Raw genomic sequence first — 27,101 nt, 5'->3', positions numbered from 1 at the left:
CAATAAATGTGAGGCAAATGGAAGAAAGTGGTGTCAAAGCAATTTTTAAAAAATTGAATAAAAACTAAAACATGGAAATTAGTGATTAAACCAGTAAATGTAAATGTGCTTGAAGTTAATGGGCTTTTACAAGAAAATCAGGTAATACTTCTAAAGCAAGATTCTAAGTTATTTAAAGCATTATATGGTTTGAGGGGAAGTCCAAGAGCATGGTACGATTGTCTGGATGACTTTTTAAAATAAGCAAATATGATTATTATGTATAATATGTACTGATGACTAAAAATTTAATTTGTTATAAAAGTAAAGTGAAAATGCAAGAAATGAAAGTCTGTCGTTATCCAAAAGATATCAGATGAAAGACTTAGACAAAGGAAAGAGTTACCTTGGGTTAAATATTAATTATAATTATGCAAAGAATGTAATGACTCGAAGTTAGGAAAGCTTTACTGAATCTCTAGCTAATAAATATCAGATTGAATATTCAAAGTTGAATTTTAATTTTGAAATTAGAAGTAGCACAAAATGAAAGTCATGATATAAAATACAGGAACTTGATAGGACTCTCCTGTACACTAATAGGGCCAGATACAAGTTGCACTGTCAACTACTTGACTAGATTTCAAAACTGTTACAATGATACTCAATTTAAGTATTCTTTGTGAGTCCTGAAATACTTGTATCAAACTAAAGGTTTGAAGATAACATATGAAAGGATTGAAAATACAATCTTAATTTCTTAGATTGTATTGTAGATTGGGCAGCCAATTCTGTAGACTGAAAGTCCACAGCAGGCTATGGTATTAGATTATTTGGAAATGTGATATTTTCGAAATCTAAGAAACAAGGAAGCATTACTAAATCTTCTACTTCTGCTGAGTATGTAACATTGTCAGAAGCTGTCACTGAAATTAAGTTAATTCTAGATATTTTGAATATTTTTGATGGAAAGTCTGACATGCCTGTTATAGTATCTGAAAAATAACTCAGGGGTGGTCAGTATTGCTAGATATGGTAATGTTACTAAAAATTCAATGTGTATTGCAGTATATTACCATTTTGTGAATGGATGCTATATGAATGGAATTACATACATTTATAAGGTAAGCAATGTAGTGGACATCTTTACCAACTTTTAAGCAAGGATAAATTTGTAAAAGTTCATGTAATGTTAAATGTAATTTGATTGTGATATAAAAGTAAGGAGGTGTGTTGGAATAGGGTGCATTTATGTCGTTAGTACTGACTGTTTCAATAGGGATCCCAGCAATGAGTATTATATTTTTACTCCTGAAAAGTTAATCAGTTTGTTATGTGTGATGATTGTGTTCATTGTGTAAGACAAATGTATTTGTTCCATCATCTTTCGGGCATGCACTTGGGACAGCGACAATTCTTATTGCGATATTTCGGCTAGAAACCTCCCAGCCATCTTCAAGGCGAGTCAGAGACTGAGTTCATAGCGTTTGTGCGTGCCTATTTATACGGAGAGTCATGTGATACAAAACTGCTAAGGATTGAAAGCGCATGCGTCAAAGATATCAAAGTCGCCACTACTGTGCTAGTCATAGATAAGATGTATATAGCAAAGATAAACATATAAGTGCAGAGTGCAAACAAAATAGTGCTGCTGTGAATCCACCGTGCTTGTAAATAAATAATTAATCTTAAAAGTGGTAACATCTGTCAGAAGTGAAGATGCAGAAATTCTTTCCGAACGAAGGTGTGAAATAAGCGGTTTCCAAGCATTTCAAGATGAAATCCTTCGTCACGGTTTAACAGGTTGTCGGCTAGTTGTATTTCTACAGCTTCCTTAACAACTGAGTCCCAGAAAGATGAAGCAGTGCTTAAAATCTTAACATCTTTATAATCCATGGCATGGACAGTAGAAATGCAATGTTCGGCAACTGCTGATTTGTTGGACTGAAGAAGACGTGTGAACTGCTGGTGTTCGAAGCATCGTTCCTGTACAGTGCACGTGGTTTGGCCTATGTAACGTTTGCCACACTCACAAGGGATTGCATAAACTCCCGCCTTTCGCAAGAGCAGATCATCCTTAACAAATCCCAACAAGGCTGCAGTCTTAGCTGGTGGGCGGAATATCACATCCACTTCATGTTTCTTCAAGATTCTAGTGATTTTAGAAGAAACATTACCCACGTATGGGAGAAAGGCTGTAGATTTCACTTCCCTTTCCACTTCCTCATCCTTTTCCTGTGATTTTTCCTAGTTTTTATTTGCAGGGCTTTCTTAATCTGCTGTTTCGAATAGCCATTTCTCCTAAAAACTGCCTCCAGGTGTACAAGCTCATCTTGCAGGCTGTCAACATCAGACACTACATGAGCCCTGTGGACCAAAGTTTTCAGAACACTCATAATTTGCGATGGATGGTGGCAGCTAGACGCCTGCAAATACAGGTCTGTTTGTGGGCTTACAGTATATGCAATGATCTAGGGATCAATCTTCTTCCTGGCGAACCAGCACATCCAGAAATGGTAAACAGCCATTCTTCTCTCGCTCCATAGTGAACTTGATGTTTCCATGAATGGAATTGAGATGCTCCAAAAACTCTATAAGTTTATCCTCTCCATGGGGCCACACTATGAAGGTGTCATCCACGTATCTCCAGAAAATCGTCAGTTTTAATAATGCTGAGTTGAGGGCTTTCTCTTCCCAAGGTACATGAAGTTCTATGAACGTCCAGTTCAGAAGAAACTGAAAATCTTAATCCTTGTTTGGAGCAGATTTTAAAAGTGCTGACTTTTCGACCAATAGTTAGCCATATAGGTGCACCAACGTACTCATTGGCAAAATATTTGGCCTCTCTGTTGAGACCCTTTGTGGGGAAATGTGAACATTATATTCACAACTCGTTGGATTTTATCAGTAGGTTGAAAGGTCTGAAGCTCAATAGCACAGATTAATTAGTTAGTTTTGACATTGTCTTGTTGTTCACCAAAGTTCATAAACAGAAGAGCAGAAGGTCCATACCATCCTATAGTTCAAAGAAATATTCCACAAGTGGAAGGTGACAAATGTCTCAGGAATACGGCCATATTACTACAACAAAATGTTAAAGAATAAAGTTGATGCTCTAAGATAAGGGTACACCTGTCATGATAGCGAGTGATGTGATGCAGTTATTAGCAAACCCTCACCCAGATTAAGGTTTTCCATAATTTCCTTAAATCACTTAAAGGAAATGCCAGGATCGTTCTTTTCAAAAGGACACGGCTGACTTCATTTCCCATTGCTTCCTAATCCAAGGATGTGCTTCCTCTCTAATGATATCATTCTTAAGAGGATGTTAAACTTTAATCTACCTTCTTCCTTTTTTTCTATAATGGTTCAAAAAATTTTCTTAACTGCAAGAAGAGTTGCAGTTTCCTCACCATTTGACAGTGGTGGAAAACATATTAATAAACTACCACAAAAGCCATGGCAAGTGATTCACAAAACAATACCTCTCAAATATTGCGGAAGTCGAAGTTTGAGCCGTGCGGTCTGAGGAGCCATGTCACAGTCTGCCACCCCCCCCCCCCTCTCCTCCTCCCCCCCCCCCTGTCGGAGGCTAGACTCCTCCCTCAGGCATGGCTGTGTGTGTTGTCCATAGCATAAGTTTCAGTTAGATTAAGTAGTGTGTAGGCTTAGGACCGATGACCTCAGCAGTTTGGTCCCATAAGACCTTACCACAAATTTCAAATTTCCAAGTTTGAGATCCAAATTTGATTTTTACATCATAACAACAGCAAAGTATGTTGGTTAAAAGCACATCATGAGTATTTATCTTTAGCACGTCTCAAAATTCTTCATCGTCATTGCTGTCATTCACCTTTTCATTTTCCCTTGTTTTCATAAGTGAAGACTCAATAGAAATAATGGGATTTTGGTTCTGCAGAGGTGAAATGATGAGTGTGCAAGATAGCCAGAGAATACTACATAAATAGTGTCACCCATAATTTCATAGCAGATGCGGTAAATGAATCAGATGTTATTTAGCATAAATAAAATAAATAGGCTCAAAATGGAAAAATTTCCTTGTATCCATCATATTACTTTATACGGAATTAAAGATTAACAATGTAGAAAAAGGAAGATTGCTACGAATTGAGAAGAAGACACATCAAGTTGCAGACAAGCACAATGAAAAGACACTCACATAAAGCTTATGGCCACAGCCTTCATCAGTAAAAGACAAACACACACACACACACACACACACACACACACACACACACACACACACACACACCATTGACACTCACTCATACACAAGCAAGAATATCTCTTGCACACATTACTGCCAACTCCAGCTTTCTGAGCCACGCAGATGGGAGTTATCCTTACAATACATTCTCCGTTTTTTGTAATTATCCTGGCCTCAGCCTACACTTACATACTGTCCCCACACCCTCCAGCCAACAGTTTCCACCCCCTCTGTCCTAACATCTCCTGCCCATTCTCATCTCACACCCTGTTTATTTGTAGTTCTCTGCCAATGCATCTGCCCGTCTGTCCCCGCTCCTCTCCTCTTTTGCTCCTTTTTTCCCCACCTCCATGTGTGTGTGTGTGTGTGTGTGTGTGTGTGTGTGTGTGTGTGAGTGTGTGTGTGTTTTACTGATGAAGGCTGTGGCTGAAAGCTATATGTGAGTATCTTTTAATTGTGCCTATCTACGCCTTGATGTGTTTTTATTATGGTAAGTAGCAATGTGTCTTTTCCTACATTATTGATATTCTTACCTGGAGTTTTCATTGTTATATTAAATATTATCATGAATAAGTTATAAATATTTTGGAATAGTTATAATCTATTATTTTAGCCAAAAATTTAAAAACTAGTTTCAGTTCTCACACAATACCTGGAGAGCATCATATCTTTGTTGCAATAATTTTGAGTTGACTTCCACACTCTTCATTTTCTTGGAGTTTGTTTCTAATTCTTTTTTAATTTCTTCTATTTCTTTTATTTTTTCTGCAATTCCTTGTTCAAGCAAGTGTCTACAAAAATTATTTTCTGTTAGTAAAATGGTAAGTGGAAAATAATTTCAAAATCTTTGACAAATACCATTAACTTTACCTGTCAGATCGCAGCTTAAGTGTCAATTCATACAGTTCCTGTCTACAGCCTTCTGGGCATACATTGTCAACAATTCCCTGTGGTTGCATTTCAAGTGGAGTGAAACTCTCATTCCCTGTTTCATCCCCTGAAGAGCTGTCTTCACAAAGGCTTATATTATCATCTGAATCTGATTGTTGACAAACATTATGAATTAATATAGATCTATGAGGAACAAGTGGATAAAGATGAGTTACATTAATGCTAGATGTTACCTAGGCAATGTTCATCCACATCCTTTCACTATTTCTACAAATGATACACTTACTGACTACTACTACTACTAATGAAATAAGAAAAACCCTTGAAGCAGTGCATAATTTCTCATCAATACATGAGTTTTCTCTATTTAAACTTCTCTACAGTGTTGCTTCTTATAAATCCATCATAGCTTGTGACAAAGCATGTGGATCCTTCCCATCTGTTATGTTTTTCTTCTCCCAGGATTATTATTATTTTATTTATTTATTACCTGTTAAAATTTTGTGGTATCCTCAATAATGTCATTTATATGTCAGTATCATTATCAGGAGAAAGAAAACTGGCGTTCTACGGATCGGAGAGTGGAATGTCAGATACCTTAATCGGGCAGGTAGGTTAGAAAATTTAAAAAGGGAAATGGATAGGTTAAAGTTAGATATAGTGGGAATTAGTGAAGTTCGGTGGCAGGAGGAACAAGACTTTTGGTCAGGTGAATACAGGGTTATAAATACAAAATCAAATAGGGGTAATGAAGGAGTAGGTTTAATAATGAATAAAAAAAATAGGAGTGCAGGTAAGCTACTACAAACAGCAAAGTGAACGCATTATTGTGGCCACGATAGACACAAAGCCCATGCCTACTATAGTAGTACAAGTTTATATGCCAACTAGGTCTGCAGATGATGAAGAAATTGAGGAAATGTATGATGAGATAAAAGAAATTATTCAGGTAGTGAAGGGAGACGAAAATGTAATAGTCATGGGTGACTGGAATTCGTCAGTAGGAAAAGGGAGAGAAGGAAACATAGTGGGTGAATATGGATTGGGGCTAAGAAATGAAAGAGGAAGCCGTCTGGTAGAATTTTGCACAGAGCATAACTTAATCATAGCTAACACTTGGTTCAAGAATCATGAAAGAAGGTTGTATACATGGAAGAATCCTGGAGATACAAAAAGGTATCAGATAGATTATATAATGGTAAGACAGAGATTTAGGAATCAGGTTTTAAATTGTAGGACATTTCCAGGGCAGATGTGGACTCTGACCACAATCTATTGGTTATGACCTGTAGATTAAAACTGAAGAAACTGCAAAAAGTTGGGAATTTAAGGAGATGGGACCTGGATAAACTGAAAGAACCAGTGGTTGTACAGAGTTTCAGGGAGAGCATAAGGGAACAATTGACAGGAATGGGGGAAAGAAATACAGTAGAAGAAGAATGGGTAGCTTTGAGGGATGAAGTAGTGAAGGCAGCAGAGGATCAAGTAGGTAAAAAGACGAGGGCTAATAGAAATCCTTGGGTAACAGAGGAAATATTGAATTTAATTGATGAAAGGAGAAAATATAAAAATGCAGTAAATGAAGCAGGTAAAAAGGAATACAAACGTCTCAAAAATGAGATCGACAGGAAGTGCAAAATGGCTAAGCAGGGATGGCTACAGGACAAATGTAAGGACGTAGAGACATATCTCGCCAGGGGTAAGATAGATACTGCCTACAGGAAAATTAAAGACACTCTTGGAGAGAAGAGAACCACTTGTATGAATATCAAGAGCTCAGATGGCAACCCAGTTCTAAGCAAAGAAGGGAAAGCAGAAAGGTGGAAGGAGTATATAGAGGTTTTATACAAGGGCGATGTACTTGAGGACAATATTATTGAAAGAGAAGAGGATGTAGATGAAGATGAAATGGGAGATATGATACTGCGTGAAGAGTTTGACAGAGCACTGAAAGACCCGAGTCGAAAAAAGGCCCCCGGAGTAGACAACATTCCATTGGAACTACTGACGGCCTTGGGAGAGCCAGTCATGACAAAACTCTACCAGCTGGTGAGCAAGATGTATGAAACAGGCAAAATACGCTCAGACTTCAAGAAGAATATAATAATTCCAAAGAAAGCAGGTGCTGACAGATATGAAAATTACTGAACTATCAGCTTAATAAGTCACAGCTGCAAAATACTAACGCGAATTCTTTACAGACGAATGGAAAAACTGGTAGAAGCCAACCTCGGGGAGGATCAGTTTGGATTCCGTAGAAATGTTGGAACACGTGAGGCAATACTGACCTTACGACTTATCTCAGAAGAAAGATTAAGAAAAGGGAAACCTATGTTTCTAGCATTTGTAGACTTGGAGAAAGCTTTTGACAATGTTGATTGGAATACTCTCTTTCAAATTCTGAAGTTGGCAGGGGTAAAGTACAGGAAGCGAAAGGCTATTTACAATTTGTACAGAAACCAGATGGCAGCTATAAGAGTCGAGGGGCATGAAAGGGAAGCAGTGGTTGGGAAAGGAGTGAGACAGGGTTGTAGCCTCTCCCCGATGTTATTCAATCTGTATATTGAGCAAGCAGTAAAGGAAACAAAAGAAAAATTCGGAGTAGGTATTAAAATTCATGGAGAAGAAATAAAAACTTTGAGGTTCGCTGATGACATTGTAATTCTGTCAGAGACAGCAAAGGGCCTGGAAGAGCAGTTGAACGGAATGGACAGTGTCTTGAAAGGAGGATATAAGATGAACATCAACAAAAACAAAATGAGGATAATGGAATGTAGTCGTATTAAATCGGGTGATGCTGAGGGAATTAGATTAGGAAATGAGACACTTAAAGTAGTAAAGGAGTTTTGCTATTTAGGAAGTAAAATAACTGATGATGGTCGAATTAGAGAGGATATAAAATGTAGACTGGCAATGGAAAGGAAAGCGTTTCTGAAGAAGAGAAATTTGTTAACATCGAGTATAGATTTATGTATCAGGAAGTCGTTTCTGAAAGTATTTGTGTGGAGTGTAGCCATGTATGGAAGTGAAACATGGACGATAACTAGTTTGGACAAGAAGAGAATAGAAGCTTTCGAAATGTGGTGTTACAGAAGAATGCTGAAGATAAGGTGGATAGATCACGTAACTAATGAGGAGGTATTGAATAGGATTGGGGAGAAGAGAAGTTTGTGGCACAACTTGACTGGAAGAAGGGATCGGTTGGTAGGACATGTTTTGAGGCATCAAGGGATCACAAATTTAGCATTGGAGGGCAGCGTGGAGGGTAAAAATCGTAGAGGTAGACCAAGAGATGAATACACGAACCAGATTCAGAAGGATGTAGGTTACAGTAGGTACTGGGAGATGAAGAAGCTTGCACAGGACAGAGTAGCATGGAGAGCTGCATCAAACCAGTCTCAGGACTGAAGACCACAACAGCAACATAACGGTATAATACGACCAACATCTAAATATCTCAAATATGGATCCAGGGCTAATTCAACTTAACTTCATCTTATGTTATATTCTTTTGATTACTATTAGTATAGAGAGCTAGTTAGTTTACCTGAAGCACATGCTAATTACAAAACTCAGTAATTTCAAGGTTTGTTATCATGTTTATATACAAACATATACATGTTCACTGGGTTCCTGATAAAATAAATGAAAAAGCTGTAGAAATAAATAAAGTATTCATGCAAACAGCAATAAAACTATGTTAGAAACCTCTGTGCTAATTTAATTTCAAGGCAATTAACATCTTAGGTAAAACATTGTTACCGAAATAGAATACATATCTACACAAACTAACCAACGTAATTTTGTAGAAATTATTACCTTATCCGAAAGCTCATGTTTAATGAGTCTCTATCTACTGTTCAATTAAAAATAAATGTTTAATTTTAATTGTAATTTGTGAAAATTTGCCAACAACAATATATAAATTCTGTTTTAATCATTGTAAACTTATAAAAGAGTCATGCTGGAAGCCTTGCTATGTTCAGTCTTTGATCTGAAAGTGAGCAGTTAACATCTGTGCCAGATAGACTCTCGTTTTCTAACTTATCTTTCCATTATAAGTACTCTGCACTTGAGAATGCATTCAATGCAAAACTCACAAACATCAGTAACTAATTACTTCCATGTGATCTTTGCAACTTCAATTAATGAACATTTTTTACTGTGTTGTGACTGTCAGGAGTGTACAATGTTATTATAAGAACTAGTTATTGTTGGATTCAATATTTTGCATAATGGACTCATTTCAATAAAGCATCGAAGAGTAAGTATATTCAATTAATTGAAAAAGGACTGTGCTAATTGTGAACTGTGATTATAGAAAAGTGAATTTTTTAGTTTGTGCCATGATTGAAAACTACACCACTGTTACAGCAGGCACTGACATGTAAACTTGCTTAATTAACATTCATAGTAATTGAGCTGGTCACCATTATCAATATTCAAAATTTACATTTAAATCTATACTCTGCAAACTACTGTGGAGTGCATGGCAGAGGGTAAGCCCCATTGTGCCAGTCATTTGATTTTCTTTCCATTCCATTCACATGTTGAGTGTGGGAAGAATGATAATTTAAATGCCTCTGTCTGTGCTGTAAGTAACCTAAGCTTGTCCTCAAAATCCCTAAGTGAGTGATAGGTAGGAGGTTGTAGTATATTTCTAGAATCATCATTTCAAGCTGGATCTTGAAACTTAGTAAGCTCGCTTCCTCAGGATAGATTACATCTATCTTCAAGGGTCTGCCATTTCAGTTCCTTCAGTATCTCTATGACATTCTCCCACGCTTCAAAATATCAGTGACCATTTATGCTACCCTCCTCTGTACATATTCAATATGCCTTGTTAGTCCTATTTGATATGGGTCCCACACACTTCAGCAATATTCCAGAGTGGGTTACAAAAGTGATTTGTAAGCAATTTCCTTTGTAGATTGAGTGCATTTTCCCAGTATTCTAACAACAATTTGAAGTACATCAACTTCTGTTTATTGGATCTTAATTTTCTGTTGGATTGCTCTGTGGACTGGTTGTGATACTCTAGTGTTTAATCTACATCTATGGACACAGACATTTGAGGTGGTCTTGTATTCACTCCTCCTGAGCCTATGCACGTTCACTGCAATAAAGTACAGTTTGTGTGAACTCTGTCCTTTCCACAGGAAGCACATCAAAAATTTTGTTAAGAACTTTAAGGAAACAAAAATCTGTATCATGATGCGTATTCAAATCAAATCTTTCTAGATGTGAATCCAGTGTCTTAAACACAATGCTACCTCATTTACTTGAGGCACTGGTAAAGGTTGTACCTTCAGGCAGAAAATAAAAAGAATAGAAATCTCAACTTTTGCACTTTTATTAGACTTTCTGTACACAAGATCCAGGAATGTTCAAACTGATGTATCTACAACTGTAGAAAGTCCTCATCTAGAGATAAGAGCCTAATCTTCTGTCTGTGTTTGCCTCCAAATAAATTTGTTTTAGGATATGTTATACCTTCAGAAAACACAGCTTCTTCTTCTTTTCCCACTAATATGTTTTGCAAAAGTTACAGCAGGTTAAGCAGTTTTTACATTTGATTCCCATCAAATAACAGGATATTTTTTCTGTCTGTAAATAAAGAACTGCAGTTTTTATGTGAAGTATTCATATATTGAAACAATTTTTTTTATATATCTTGCTGCCACATGCTGAGATTCAATACAGAATTTTTACATCATTCAATTTTTGGATATATCTACATCTATACTTCGCAAACCACTGTGAGGTACACGGCAGAAGGTACATCCCATTGTATCAGTTTTTTGGGTTTCTTCCTGTTCCATTCACATATGGAGCACAGGAATAAGAATTGTTTGAATGCTTCCTAATCTTATCCTCATGAACCCTGTGTGAGCGATATGATTCCTAGAGTAATCATTGAAAGATAGTTCTTGAAACTTTGTTAATAGACTTTCTTGGGGTAGTTTATGTCTATCTCGAAGAGTTTTCCAGTTCAGTTCCTCCAGTATCTCTGTGATACTCTCCCATGGATTAAGCAAAGCTGTGACCATTCATACTGCCCTTCTCTGTATACATTCAATATCCCATGTTAGTCCTATTTGGCATCGGTCCCATACACTTAAGCAATATTCTAGAACTGGTCCCATGAGTAATTTGTAAGCAATCTCCTTTGAAAGTTCTACCAATAAACCAAACTCTACTACCTGCTTTACGCATGTCTGAACCTATGTGATCATTCCATTTCATATCTGTACAATGTGTCACAACCAGGTAATTGTATGGGTTTTCACCAATTCCAACACTGACTTATTGATATCATAGTTACCGGATACTTTTTTTTTCATTTTGTGAAGTGCAAAATTTTACATGCCTGAACATTTAGAGCAAGCTGCCAATCTATGCACCATGTTGAAATCTTATCAAGACCTGACTGAATATTTATGAAGCTTCTTTTCAATTGCACTGTACTGCATTATAGATAACTGCATCATCTGCAAAAAGCCTGATTTCATTATTAATATTGTCTGCAAGTTCATTAATACATAATATGAACAGCAAGGGTCCCAACACACTTTCCTAGGGCACACCCAAAGTTATTTCTACATATGACGATTAATCTCCTTGCAAGATAACATGCTGTGTCCTCCCTACCAAAAAGTTCTCAATCCTGGTTGGCAGCCCTGCAGTCAGGTGACTAGCGCTAGTTTTGGTGTTCTGGTAAAGATAAGTCATTTTAGATTATAACAACATTTAGTTTAGTACTGATTATGTGGTAAATAGGTGTATTAGTGTGCTTTTTAAATGCACCATTAAGGATTCATTTTTTTTTTTTTTACATAACATTACAGAAAATGCGAAATGATCATACAGTCATGTTATAGTCGTATTTTCTGTTTACATTTTTCCGCAGCAAATCTATAGAATTTCGTGTAATTGTTCTTCAATGTCTCCAGCAATTTAAGTGTAGCATACCTCTTCATTATTTAACTCACATTTCCAATACGGATGTAAAGTTTAAGTTGTTGTTTCAGAAACTTTGCACTGTTGTTTTTGTTTACATACAGTTGCATGTAAGCCAAATTCATGGAATCATATTTTCGTGTTTATCTTCAATTTAACTGACTTATTCTTAATAAACTATTACACTTATCATGAGTTAAAAGTGCTTGGCTTGCTGTAGAATTATTAGGTTGGGGCTTTAGTGTGACAGGTGCTGTAGTTTTTCCTATTTAAGTGACTGTAGTGGCGTGGGAGTGGGGGGAGTAAATGAGACTCATCAGTGGTTTTGTAAGATATGTAATAGAGAGAGGAAGATACTAGAATAGAAGGGGAAAATTGCCACCCTGAGTTAGACAAGGCCAGGGGAGATCTTGACAGGTTAAGCAGGGAGAAGGGTAAAGAGAGCTGGGAAGTGGCAACAGGTGGAACAGGCCTATAACTGCCTGACAGATCTGTGGTGAATGTGGGAAATAGATTTGACCTGTTGATTCAGTTAGAAGCTGGTGAGCCTGAAGCATTTGCAGGTGTAGACAGGGCACAACAAACTTCCAGCAGCAAATTGAAAAGTAAGAATGTAGAGAAATCAGTAAAGAGAATGAAACTGTTGTTGTTCCCATGGAAGAGGTGCTGTCCAACTATTGCACGATGGACTACTATGAAAATAACAGGTAACTTTTTTTTTTTTTTTTTTTTTTTTTTTTTTTTTTTTTTTTTTTTTTTTTTTAAAAAGCCTGGTGTTGGTTGTTGGTCTGGAGCAGGTGACAGAGGATTTAGGATCATTTTGCAAAGATTTCACTAATGAAGATGCCATGGTTTTAGTGGGTGGGCCAGGTAATAGTACTGACAAAGATCCTGGGTACAGTGTGACCTGGCAAAGATTGCATCAGCATGGAAACATACTAGTGTTGAGTTTGTGTCTGTTATTGGGTGCCATGACCAACCTCATTTGAACTCTTCTGTCAGGAGAGTTAATTGCTTATGTAGGGTGCAGGATTACACATTGTTGTGGTTCCTGTTGGTTCTCTCAATAGGTGGGTTATACTAGGCATGGCCTTCACCTCAACAGGAAATGAAAGGGTTGTTGCGGCCACATGTAGTAAGCATTGATTCACACAGTGGAGAATGGCAAAACAGAGGCACACCGCCAACCGAGGCATTACGAAGTAGGCAAGCACAGATAGCCTTGCTGACAGCAACAGTCTACCAACAGACTGACGCAAGGACGCACACAGACCGAGTGCCAAGTAAATCATGGAGAGTGCTGAGTAAGGGGAAGTGTGGCCAGCACACTAAGTTATGCTGCAATATACTGCGGGAGTAATAACAAAAAGCTACCACCGAGGGTAAAAAACGTCCTCCTGCCAGATATAAATAGTGGAGTGCAGGCAGCAACAGACAGAAGCCATTAGGAAGCAGTTCGGATCTGAGGACGGACGTGGTCCGTGTCCGAATGTTCAGTCTTCGTAGGTGACGATTCTGGAAGGCTGTTCCAGCTTGCAGGTGTCATCCGTTCACAACCAGATGTCAACTTCAGCTCTGGGGTCAGCCTGAGTTCAGTCCGCACCATGGATGACTAACTACAGCAAGAACTTCCAGCAGGACTGGCCGCAGCGCGGTCTTGGTCATAGGTGCCGCGGGGACTGATGCCCGGACTTCACTGCAACCCGGTCCCACAGCGCATGGTCCGTCCATGATGGGACCTCATGGACATTGCAACTGATGGCAGCAGGCGTTGGCAGCTGGCATGGGCGATGTGGCTCCATGGGCGTGCCTGTACTGGGGCGCCGGGCGGCGACGAGTTCATCTCAACCACAGGGCATCCTGGCTTCAGTGGAGCACTGGTGGCTTGACACTCTCGAGTGCGATCAGCGGCGCATGTTATGTGCATTGTCGGAGAACCTACACAGCAGCAGCCAGGCGGAGAGATCCACAAGGTTGGGCAATGACGATGAGGGAGAAATTGTAAAGAAAGTTCAATAAATAATTGTAAAACTCCATGCCACCTCAGTATTTGGCGCAGCCACTGTGTATGCTGGTAACAAGTGGTGTCAGGCACACCCACACCATGACTTTGACTAGCACCATGCGGAGCAACCGAGAAACACCGAATAGGGTGGGTCCAGCAACTGCCTTCTCTCTATGTTTTCTGTGTAGTTAGACATGTTGAGGGTAACATTATGGGATGTGAGAGTGTCATTTGAAAGGCCTAGCAGCCCTGTAGACTTATCGCAGTTTCGTGGGAATGATAGTCACCTTAACTTCGTTTCATCTAAATGTGTAGTGTGTGGATTAACAGGTCACGTCGCTCCTTGTGATAAATTTGTGGCAAGCACTTGTTATGTATGTAGCTTCTATGGTAGTGTAACAGGGTAATGTGGTAAGTCTAAATGGCTTGCCATTAGACATGCTAGGAATTAACTTGCTTCTGGGTAATACAATTTTATTTTTGTGAGGTGAGGTATACCACAAGGAAAATGCCAGAGACACGTGCAACCAGGACAAGTGACACCATAGTCGCATTGACAGAACCTCTGAGATACAGATTGCGTGCAGTAGGTGATAAAACATTAGATGCACTAGGGCAGCACAGCTCAAGTTTAAGACAGGGAATGTGTGGAGCAAATGGAGGTATTGTCAACTGTGGGACAGGGATTTTCAGCGTTGCTTGGGTTGGACTTTCTGATTAAACATCATGCCACAGCAGGGGTTATTCTTGGTAGAGCCACTACCGAGTAATGAGGTTTTAGACGCATTGCTTTATTTGTAGGAATGTATCACAGGTAACGGACATAAATGGGCAGTTTATGGTTCCGGTGGGTTTAGATAACTTCAGGCGGGTTGATGTTGATCTCCTGAAGGGATTAGTAATAGCCACAGTAGAGTTAATGGATGAAGAGGAGATAGATAGAGGCTAGACTATGATGTAAAGAAAACTGTCAGCATGTCTGCACTTTGTGACAAGGTAAATCATTTGAGAGGAAATGATCGTTCGGCTATGGAAGCATTATTACTAAAGTATAAAGCATTGTTTGAAGCACAGGGTACATTACCTGCTACACCGATAACACAGCACGATATTCCGACAGGGAATCACACTACGGTGTATCATAAGCCATACAGACTACCGAAACAATTACAACCAGTAGTAGAGCAATTAATAGAGCACCAACTGGAAGATGGGACAATCCAGCACAGTAATAGTCCTTGGTCTAGTAGTGTGGTCCTAGTTCCGAAGAAGACACCGGACACGTCGAAAAAATTTCGCTTTTGTTGCGATTACAGACATTTGAATGAACGGACAGTGGCAGACATATATCTGATTCCGAATATCACAGAAACGTTGGACAACCTAGGGCAGTGTAAACTTTTCTCCACTATGGATATGCGAAGCGGTTATCACCAGATTGAAGTATGTCTGGAGGAGAGGCCAAAAACAGCATTTACGACGCATTGTGATCACTTTGAGTATAAAAGAATGCCGTTTGGACTAAAAAATGCTCCAGCAACATTTCAGAGGTTGTTGGATGGAGTCCTTCATGGGGTGAAACCAAAAAAAATGCATGGCTTAAATGGATGACATCATAGTTTTTTCAAGAGATATAGAGGATTATGTGGAACAGTTAGAAGAGGTGTTTAAAAGATTAGAGGGAATACGGCTAACATTAAGTTAGGACAAATGCCATTTTGCACAAGCACAAGTAAATTATCTCAGGCATGTTATCAGTCAGGACAGGGTATGGACAGATCCTAGTCTCACTTCTGCAGTATGAGATTTTCCGGTTCCGCAAACAGTTAAACAACTGCAATTGTATATTGGTCTTGTGAGCTATTATCAAAAATTCGTACAGAGGTTTGCAGAAATAGTGAGGCCACTTACTAAGTTGCTAAGAAAAGGTGTTACCTTCCAGTGGATGTCAGAGTGCGAGAAAGCATTTCAAGAGTTGAAACGGTTACTGACATCAGATCCAGTTTTGAAGTTTCCAGACTTTTTTGAAGGAGTTATACTACAATGTGACGTGTATAAAAACTCTCTTGGGCAAGAAATTGATGACAAAGAACATTGAACATCCGATTGCATTTGCGTCTCGTCAGCTTAACAAGGTGGTACAAAAATACTACACAACAGAGGAGGAATTGTTAGCGGTAATATATGGGATTTCGTACTTCCGATGTTATCTGTACGATAGAAGGTTTAAGGTTGTGATGGATCATTCAGCTCTGAAATGGTTATTAGGTCTGAAAGATCCAGCGAGTAGGCTACTGAGATGGGTGCTGAAACACAGTGAGTTCGCTTATGAGGTGATACACAAACCAGGTGTGAAACATGCCAATGCTGACGCACTAAGCAGGAAAATGGCAGTATTAAAAGTAACAGGGATGACTGAAGATGAGTGGAAAAGGGCACAAACCATGGATGGTGATTGCCAATTGTTCAGAAAGCAACCGCAGTTCCTAGTACAGGATGGGTTACTTTGCAGGTCGACGAAATGCGGTCCGCGCGTTATCATACCAGCAGCATTTAGATCTGAAGTTTTGCAACAGGTGCATGACCATTTTCTTTCAGGGCGTGGCAGGAGAAGATCTATGGATAGGCGTATAGTGGAGAAATTTTGGTGGAGAACACAACATCAAGACGTGGACGAGTACGTCAGGAATTGTGTGCCATGCGCACAGCGTGCGGACTTGAGCCATCAAAAGATTCAGCTTCAAAGATTACCAGAGGTAGACACACCTTTCCAACAAATCGGAATTGATGTATTAGGCCTATTTAATAGGAGTGCAGCAGGGAATAAGTATGTGTTAACAGTGATTTAGTCATGGTCGCATTACCAGATCAGAAAGCAAGTACGGTGGCACAAGTTTTAGTTAATAATTGGTTACTCAGGTATGGGATACCTCAGTCCTTAATCTCGGATCAAGGTACTACTTTCATGTCTGATCTGATGAAGCAACTGTGTAAGTTACTGAAGGTAAAGAAACTATGGACTACTCCATTCCATCCGCAAGCAAACAGCCGAACGGAGAGAGTGCATCGCATGATTGCTAAGATATTGAGTCACAATGTAAATAGTGAACACACCGACTGGAACGTGTACTTGCAATTTATAACCAGTGCATATAATACTAAGGTACATACGCCAATAGGATTGTTGCTGTACGAAGTAGTGTATGGGCGGAAGCTGCCATCACCTTTTGACATGCTTCGTCCATGGCTGGGAGCGGATGGCGAGCATGTAAGGCAGTTTGCGAAAATCATTAAGGAAGTATGGCAGATAGATAGACAAACTAACATGAAAGCATTGGAATGACAAGAATGGATGGGAGGTACAACGAGGAAGTTGCCACAGTACAGAATAGGCCAATGGGTGCTACTAGCTAATCCATATGTTCCAAAAGGGAAAACCAAGAAGTTCACAAAGTTCCAGGGACCGTACCAGGTAGTGGAAATGACTTCACTTGTCAATGTAAAATTACAAGTGCCTACCAAGACAGTGGTGGTTCACGTTAGTAGTGTTAAGCCATTCCAGGTGGTAGTAGATCCATGTATATGTACTTCTCCTTCTGGCAGAAAGTGAAAAGAAGTGCCAGAAGCAGACAGTAAACCAGGTATTAAGTATAAGTTGCATTTGAGGGATGTGTAGTTAGCAGTAATTATCATGTGTGTATTATTTTTGTGCATGGACTAGGGTTATTTTATTGGTATTAAGGGGTAGTGATGGGAGGTTTTTCCTTCTCTCTCCATTCTGTAGGTGATGCGGGATGGGGTACAAGAGGATAGTATGGGGCATAGTGCTCTGGCAGTTGACACAAACTGGCCAGGTACAGGATATGCCGTTGCAAAGTGGGGTGTTGTTTGGGAAACAACAGGATGTGGTCCTCACGAGTCACAAGTGGACCCTTCGGCTGGCACTCAACATCCTGCAGGTAAGGAACGAGATGCGGTAGCAACAGGAGGTGGTATCGAGTGTGGAAACAGTTGCATCTAAGAACGGAATATTACCAGACATGCAAGAAGAGTACGAGGCTTTGGATAGGTCATGTAAGGAAATAACTGCGCCAAGTCATGAGCATGATTCCACGGAGGAGAAAGAGAGTAAAGAGGGGTTGGTTGAATGCAGGTGAGAAGTTGCTGAAAACAATTTTTGGAACAGCGGATAGAGGCGATATTGAGGGTTTGAACAATTCTTTAACAGTTATTCATGACAGGGAGGAAAGCATAGGGAAGTTAGTGGATATACACACAACAGAGATACGGGGATTAGGTACAGAGTAGTTGAATGTGACATGCGTGGTGCATGGGATGGCTACAGGGTTACAAGCATATTTAGAACAAACACAGAAATTATTGAATATGGATCTGACCAGGTACAAACGCGATTGGATATAGTGGAAAGGAAGCTGGAAGTGGCTAAATTGCTGCGGGAACTGGTTAACAGAACTGGTGATGCATGAGTGGGGATGGATGAATGGCAAGAGGCAGTACATCACGCATTGCACTGGCAGGTGAGTGTGACGTTGATGTCACCAGGAAAATTCAGACGGAGTCTGAATCAGGCAGAGGGAATGTTTCCAGAGGGGGTAGAGCATGTAGTCCATAATTGAAGCAAGTGTATCACTTTTTTATCATATGTCTAGGATTAAGGTAACAACGGATTTAGTTAAGATGTATATAGAGAGTAGATTTCCAGTAACTAGTGTGAGGAGACGTATCACTGTCACAAAGTGGTATCACTGTCACAAAGTGCATCCTTATCTGGTCAGATGGGAGTGCATGGGGAAGGTCGTACAGTTCAGGACACAGGAGGTTTTATTAATTTCTAAGGAGGGGGATACTCATGCTACAATGTCAAGTTTAGAGTTGAGAAGATGTCTAACGGAGTCAGTTTTCATTTGTCCATCATGTTTTCATGGGCAAGGAGTCATGTGAGATACAGTTATTTAGGGCAGAAGCAGAAACTTTGGAGTGTCAGAGAATAATAGTGAAGGCTACGCCACATTTTCAGCAAGTTGGGAGGCATTGGTTGTATTCAGTATTCGCTATGGAAAGGATATCAGCCAAGTGTTATGACAATGGAAATTGGACAGCAAACCCCGAGATGGAATTTTGGGACAGTAGTTTGCTAATCAATGGGAAAAATTGTGAAATAGTAGAGGATTGTTTTAGCTTATCTGTGACAGTCACGGGAGTCACCAAGGTTACAAATACTCATATGATGTTGTACTGGCCAGATGCATCATTCAGAATCACTCCAGGAGAAAATTTGACATATATTAACAACACCTTGGATGCTAGACTATTGCAAACGATAGATAAACTAGTATATTCGGAGAAAGGTCAAATTTCAATGCAGCAAATATTAAGGCATGTGGAGGAAAACGATACCAGCCGGAAACGTAGCATAGCGACTATTGGTATTTCAGCCAGTACTATTACCGTGTTGATTGTATTTATTGGTGTGGTATGTGTCTTATTAAAATAGAGGATTCACCATGGTAATGCAAGACCACTCCATGAGATTTCTGTAGAATGGATTACCAGTAGGGCATGAGTCAGGGCAACTTGGATGTATATAGGGATGAAGTAGAATATAGAATAGAACTGGAGTTAACGTATAGGGTAAATTTGGGGACGAATTTAATTTTCAGGAGGAGGGAGTGTTGCGGCCACATGTAGTAAGCATTGCTTCAGGCAGTGGAGAATGGCAAAACAGAGGACTGAGGCATTGTGAAATAGGCAAGCACAGATAGCCTTGCTGACAGCAGCAGTCTACAACAGATAGCCGCAAGGACACACACAGACCGAGCACCGAGCGAAGCCTGGAGACTGCTGAGTAAGGGGAAGTGAGGCCAGCATGCTAAGTTACGCTGCAATATACTGCGGGAGTGATAACAAAAAGCTACCACCGAGGGTAAAAAACGTCCTCCTGCCGGATATAAATAGTGGAGCACAGGCAGCAACAGACAGACGCCATTAGGAAGCAGTTCGGATCTGAGGACAGATGTGGTCCATGTCCAGATGTTCAATCTTCATAGGTGATGATTCTGGAAGTCTGTTCCAGCTCCCAGGAGTCATCTGTTCACCGCCAGATGTCAACTTCAGCTCTGGAGGTTGGCCAGAGTTCGGTCGGCACCATGGCTGACTGACTACAGTGAGAACTTCCAGCAGGACCGGCCGCAGCGCTGTCTTGGTCACAGGTGCTGCCGAGGACTGATGCCCGGACTTCACAGCAACCCGGCCCCACAGCGCATGGTCCGTCAAAAATGGGACCTCACGGACAACGCGACTGACGGCTTCCCAGCTGCCGGTGCAGCAGGCATCGGCAGCTGACCTCATGGCGACGCGGCTCCTTGGGCATGCCCTTGCTGGGGCGACAATGAGGGAGAAATTGTAAAGAAAGTTCAATAAATAATTGTAAAATTCCATGCCGTCTCAGTCTTTGGTGCAACCACTGTCTCTGCTGCTAACAAGTGGTGCTGAAGTCATAACAGGGTAAACTGGCTGGGAAAAAGCAGGAAAGTTAAAGGGGAGAGGCACTGTCATGAGTGATAAAACACTAGTGCTTATATGGTTCAGAAAAGACCCTTTTTAAGTGCAGGGAGGACAGAAAGAAATCAAGTTTTAAGAGAGGTCAGGATTGAGACAAACCTTCAGTTTGAGAAAGAAACCAAAAAACATAATTCTACCTTATTACATCTACATAAACAGCTGCTGGTTAAGAATTTTCAACAAGCAGCAGAAACTTCAACTCTACCCAATTTTAACTCAGTCAATAGGAAATCTCAGCTATCTTTATTGCATCAAAATATTCACAGACTGAGAAATAAAATGAATGAATAATTATCTGCATAGTTGACACATTCTGCCTCTCTGAACATAATGTGACCACTGGTATAAAACTTTTAAGTGTTACAGGATTTAGGTTAGCATCTCACTTTTTTAGAACAGGAATGGAGGACGGAGGGGTTGCCACATTTATCAGGAACTGTCATAAATTTAAAAAACTTAGACATTCATACATTTTGTCTAGAACAGCATATGGAAGGATGCAGAAGCAGAATTTCATAAAAATCCTTCATAATATTACAATACGAGAGAAGGAGAGCTGCTACTCACCATATAGCGGAGGTGCTGAGTTGCGATACATACAATAAAAAGATTCACACAATTGTAGCTTCTGGCCATTAGGGCCTTTGTCAGCAGTAAACATATATACACACACACGCGCACACACACACTCACACAAGTACAACTTGTACCCACAAAATGCAGGCTCAGAGAGCTGAAACTACAATGCGAGTGGCAGTACCAGTGCATGATGGGAATGGTGACTGGCTGGCGTTAAGGAAGAGGCTGGGGTGTGGAGGGGGAGGGATAGTATGGTGGGAGTGGCGGACAGTGAAGTGTTGCAGTTTAGACGGAGGGCAGGAGAGAAGGTGTGGAGAGGGGAGAGGGTAAGTAGCGGAAAGGAGAGAAATAAAATAAATTAAAAGACTGGGTGTGGCTATGAAATGACGGCTGTGCAGTGCTGGAATGGGAACAGGGGGAGGAGGGAGGGGGCTGGATGGGTGAGGACAGTGACTAACGAAGGTTGAGGCCAGGAGGGTTACGGGAACGTAGGATGTATTGCAGGGGAAGTTCCCACCTGCGCAATACAGTAAACCTGGTATTGGTGGGAAGGATTCATAAGGCACAGGCTGTGAAGCAGTCATTGAGCTGAGGGGTATCATGTTTGGCAGAGTGTTCAGCTACAGGGTGGTCCTCTTGTTTTTCGCCACAGTTAGTCAGTGGCTGTTCATGCAGACTGTCATGCCTACATAGAATGCAGCACAGTGGTTGCAGCTGAGTTTGTAAATTACATGACTGGTTTCACAGGTAGCCCTGCCTTTGATGGGATAGGTGATGTTAGTGACCGGACTGGAGTAGGTGGTGGTAGGAGGATGTATGGGTCAGGTCTTGCATCTAGTTCTATTACAGGAGTATGAGCCATGAGGTAAGGGATTGGGAGCAGGGGTTGTGTAAGCATGGACGAGTATATTGTGTAGGTTCAGTGGATGGCAAAATACTACAGTAGGAGGGGTGGGAAGGATAGTGGGTAGGACATTTCTCATTTCAGGGCACGACGAGAGGTAATCGAAACCCTGACGGAGAATGTAATTCAGTAGCTCCAGACCTGGATGGCACTGAGTTATGAGGGGAATGCTCCTCTGTGGCCGTACTGTGGGACTTTGGGAGGTGGTGGGAGACTGGAAAGGCACGGGAGATTTGTTTTTGTACAAGGATTGGAGGATATTTACTGTCAGTGAGACCCTCGGTATATTTAGAGAGGGTCTGCTCATCACTGCAGATACGGCGACCATGGGTGGCTAGGCTCTACAGACAGGACTTCTTGGTATGGAATGGGTGGCAGCTGTCGAAGTGGAGGTATTGCTGGTGGTTAGTAGGTTTGATATGGACAGAGGTACTGATGCAGCTATGTCTGAGGTGGAGGTCAACATCTAGGAAGGTGGCTTGTTGGGTTGAGTATACCAGGTGAAGCAAATGGGGGAGAAGTTGTTGAGGTTCTGGAGGATTGTGACTAAATTGTCGTCACCTTCAATCCAGATACCAAAGATGTCATCAATGAATTTGAACCAGTTGAGGGGTTTAGGATTTTGGGATTTTAGGAAGGATCCCTCTAAGTGGACATGGAATAGGTTAGCATAGGATGCTGCCATGCAGGTTCCCATAGCCTTACTGCTGATTTGTTTGTAGGTAATCCCTTCAAAGGAGAAGTAATTGTGGATGAGGATATAGATGGTCATGGAGACTAGGAAGATGGGTGTTGGTTTGGAATCCACAGGGCATCTGGGAAGGTAGTGTTCGATAGCAGTAAGGCCAAGGGCATTAGGAAAGTTAGTGTACACGGAGGTGGCATCAATAGTAATGAGCAGGGCACTGTGTGGTAAAGTGAAAGGAACTGTGGAGAGTCGATCGAAGAAATGGTTGATATCTTTTATATAGGAGGATAGGTTCTGGGTAATAGGTTGAAGGTATTGGTCTACGAGAGCAGAGATTCCCTCAGTGGGGGCACAGTAGCCACCACAATGGGGCATCCTGGGTGGTTGGGTTTATGAACTTTAGGAAGCATGTAGAAGGTGGCGGTCCGGGGAGTGGTAGGGGTAAGTAGAGAGATGGACTCTGGGGAGAGGTTCTGAGATGGGCCTAGAGATTTGAGTAGTGACTGGAGATCCTGCTGGATTGCTGGAATGGGATCACTGTAGCATGGTTTGTAGATGAAAGTATCTGACAGCTGATGGAGACCTTCTGCCACGTAATGCTTGCGGTTCAAAACTACGGTGGTGGAGCCTTTGTCTGCAGGTAGGATTATAAGATTGGGATCAGTTTTTAGTTGGTAGACTGTGGTTCTTTCTTTGGAAGTAAGATTAGTATGCATGCTGAGGGTTTGGGAACTGATGGTGAGGAAAGGTCCGAGGATGAGAAATTCTGGAAAGTTAACAGATGGTGGTTTGGAGGCAGTGGGAGTGGATCACGGTTGGATGGAGGAGTGAACTGAGTTAGGCAAGGTTCAGTATTGGTCTTTGGTTGAGTCTGAGTGGTCAGATTGGTGGCGAAAAAGCGTTTCCAACATAGGGAGCGGGAGAAGGAGAGAAGGTCTTTGACTAGTCCTGAATGGTTAAATTTGGGAGTGGGACAAAAGGTGAGACCTTTGGAAAGGACTGATATTTCTGTGGGACTAAGGCTTCTGGAGGAAAGGTTCATGACTGTGTTGTGGGTCTGTTTAGGTTTTGAGTTCTGTGTGGTGGTGGGAGGGAGTTTTGGAGGGTGGGGTAAGTGTAGCAGGTCTGCGAGACAGGGTTTGTCAGCAATGAGGAGGCGTGGAGGAGGTTTGGAGGTTGTTGTAGAAGTGGTGGACAGTGGTACTCCAAGACAGGAGTAGGAAGTGAGCAGGATGGAGAGCTTTTTGAGGTAGCGTTGTGCATGTTGCTCAAGTTCCTTCAGGGCAATAGTTTCAATGTGTGTTATGGGTTCCAGGAATTTGGGATTACATAGCAGGAGAATTTTGTGGATGGAGAGAAGGTACTGCAAGGAGGATTGGGCTTGGTTGATATTGTTTTGCAGGTCTATGTTGGTGAGGACTAAGTATTGGAGGAATCTGTACAGGTGGAGGTCATTGTGGAAGGAGGGGTGGCAACCAGAAATGGGTAAAATGAGGGTAAGGTCATTAGGGGGGATTTCATGAGCCAAGCAACAATGCAGGAACAGTATGTTGGACTGGGATCTGGCTAGGGATAAGGAAACTTTTCTGTATTGACGCAGATGGAAGGAGCAAGGATCCATGACAGTGCAAAAATGTGAAAAAATACGTAAGAAGGTATAATTATGTCCGAAAAATTACGCAAAAATACACCCAAATACATGTGAAAAGTACGAAATGGATGCACAGGGGAAAAAAAGAGATGAAGTCTGAGGAAGACGATGATAGTGGAAGGCGAAAACTCACTATAATTGGTGAGAAGTCACAAAAGCCAAAGTTGAGAATAACTAATCATTAATAAATATATGTATATTACTGTAGGTAGCAGGTTTGAGGGTGGAAAAGCATATAAAGGGAGGTGGCAGATGTGACTGGATGGTAGATTTAGTGGGTGCGAATGGGGATAGAATGGAGAAGGTGTAAGGGGTGGGGAGGGGTTAGTAGTTAGAGATGTAAGATCGTGTGGCACCGCAAAAGTGCAGGAGATAACACGTAAAATTACAGGAGCTGACACAGGGAGCATGATCAGTTTGAAGGTATAGGCTTAGTATATTGGCGGGAGTAATGTGGGACATAAGATGCTGCACCAACAATCAGTGTGGTCTTGAGGCTGCCTGTGGCCTAGTCCGTTGATACAGTGTGGCTCATAAGTGGATTCCAAACCAACAACCTCCTTCCTAGTCTCCATAACCAACCATATCCTCACCCACAATTACTTCTCCGTTGAAGGCATTACCTACAAACAAATCTGCGGTATGGCTATGGGCACCTGCATGGCACCATTTTATGGTATCCTATTCATGGGCCATCTAGTGGAATCCTTCCTAAAAACCCAGAATGCTAAACTCCTCAACTGGTTCAGATTCATTGATGACATCTTTGCTATCTGGATTGAAGGTGAAGATATCTTATTCACATTCCTCCAGAACCTTAAGAACTTCTCCCCCATTTGCTTCACCTGGTATACTCAACCCAACAAGCCACCTTCTTAGATGTTGACCTGCACCTCAGAGATGGCTACATCAGTACCTCCATCCATGTCAAACCTACAAATCATGAGCAATACATCCACTTCAACTGCTGCCACCCATTTCATACCAAGAAGTCCCTTCCGTACAGCCTAGCCATCCGTGGTCGCTGCATCTGCAGTGATGAGCAGTCCCTCTCTAAATATACCGAGGGTCTCATTGAAGCCTTCACTGACAGTAATTATCCTCCCATCCTTGTACAAAAACAAATCTCCTGTGCCTTTCCAGTCTCCCACCACCTCCCAAAGCCCCACAGTACGGCCACAGAGAAGCAGTCCCCCTTTAACTCAGTACCATCCATGACTGGAGCCACTGAATTACATTCTCCTCCAGGGTTTCGATTACCTCTCATTGTGCCCTGAAATGAGAAATGTCCTACCCACTATCCTTCCCATCCCTCTTACCGTGGTATTCTGCTGTCCACGAAACCTACACAATATACTCATCCATCCTTACACAACACCTGCTCCCAATATCTTACCTCATGGCTTGTATCCCTGTAATAGACCTCGATGCAAAACCTGTCCCATACATCCTCCTACCACCACCAATCCAGTCTGGTCACTAACATCACCTATCCCATCAAAGGCAGGGCTACCTGTGAAACCAGTCATGTAATTTACAATCTCAGCTGCAACCACTGTGCTGCATTCTATGTAGGCATGACAACCAACAAGCTGTCTGTCAGCATGAATGGCCACCGTCAACACTCCCATCATGCACTGGTGCTGCCGCTCACAGTGTAGTTTCAGCTCTCTGAGACTGCAGATGTGTGTATAAGTTGCGCTTGCGCAAGTGTGTGTGTGTGCATGTGTGTCTACTGCTGACAAAGGCCTTAATGGCCGAAAGCTACAATTGTGTGAATCTTTTTATTGTGCCTATCGCGACACAGCACGTCCACTATATGGTGAGTAGCAACTTTCCTTCTCTCGTATTGTTACATTCAATCCTTAATATTCCATTGTTTGACCTTCATAATATTAAGTGTATATTGAGCACCTGCAGGTAACTTTAATCTGTTCATGAACAACCTTGAAGCTGCACTGACCCATTTAACAACCAAAAACAAAGAAATATTGGTTGCTGGTGACTTAAATGTAGATTTCCTTAAAGACTCTCTTAATAAGAACTTATTTGAGTGAGCAACTCTATATTTCAACTTAATTCCCACTGTAAAGTTCTGAACCAGGCTAGCCAATTGCTCACAACCAGCCACTGATAATATCTTTATAGAAAAGTCCAATGAATAAAATTGTATTACAAAACTAATATTCAATGTCCTCTCAGACCATGACATGCAGTTCCTTTTGTTAAATGTTAATACCGAGCAGAACATAAAATCTGTTAAATCTGAACTCAAGAGGGTAATCAATAAGCCAAAAATTGATTGTTTTATGATACTCCTTAGAGACATCCACTGGAGTGATGTTTACAGTGCTCGTGCCACGAATGAAAAAGATAACACTTTTGCTAATAAAGTGCTTACCTTATTTGAACACCATTTACCCCAAAACTACCCAAGGTTAGAGAAAAGTTTACAAAGAAGCCATGGATTACTCAAGGAATAGAGGTATCTTGTAAAGCAAAAAGGAAACTGTATCTGTCAATCTGAAACAGTTCTGATGTTGATGCTACAGCACATTACAAGAAATATTGCAAAATATTAAAGACTGTGATACAGGCATCAAAGCAAATATACACTCCTGGAAATGGAAAAAA

The 27,101-nt window shown here is 41.0% G+C and overlaps 1 protein-coding gene across 1 annotated transcript in view; it reads right to left on the bottom strand.

The window, feature by feature from the left end:
* Positions 1 to 4,841: 4,841 nt before the first annotated feature.
* The window catches only part of LOC126278878 (uncharacterized), a 73,507-nt gene continuing 51,247 nt past the window's right edge, over positions 4,842 to 27,101 (bottom strand). The window contains exons 3-4 of the mRNA XM_049979152.1: positions 5,078 to 5,246; positions 4,842 to 4,998 (exon numbers count right to left, since the gene is read on the bottom strand). Of these exons, the coding sequence (XP_049835109.1) occupies positions 4,842 to 4,998; positions 5,078 to 5,246 (326 nt within the window). The remainder of the gene's footprint in view (positions 4,999 to 5,077; positions 5,247 to 27,101) is intronic.

This window comes from Schistocerca gregaria, chromosome 6, assembly GCF_023897955.1.
Source record: "Schistocerca gregaria isolate iqSchGreg1 chromosome 6, iqSchGreg1.2, whole genome shotgun sequence".
NCBI lineage: Eukaryota > Metazoa > Arthropoda > Insecta > Orthoptera > Acrididae > Schistocerca > Schistocerca gregaria.
This window is presented reverse-complemented; position numbering and strand designations above follow the sequence as displayed.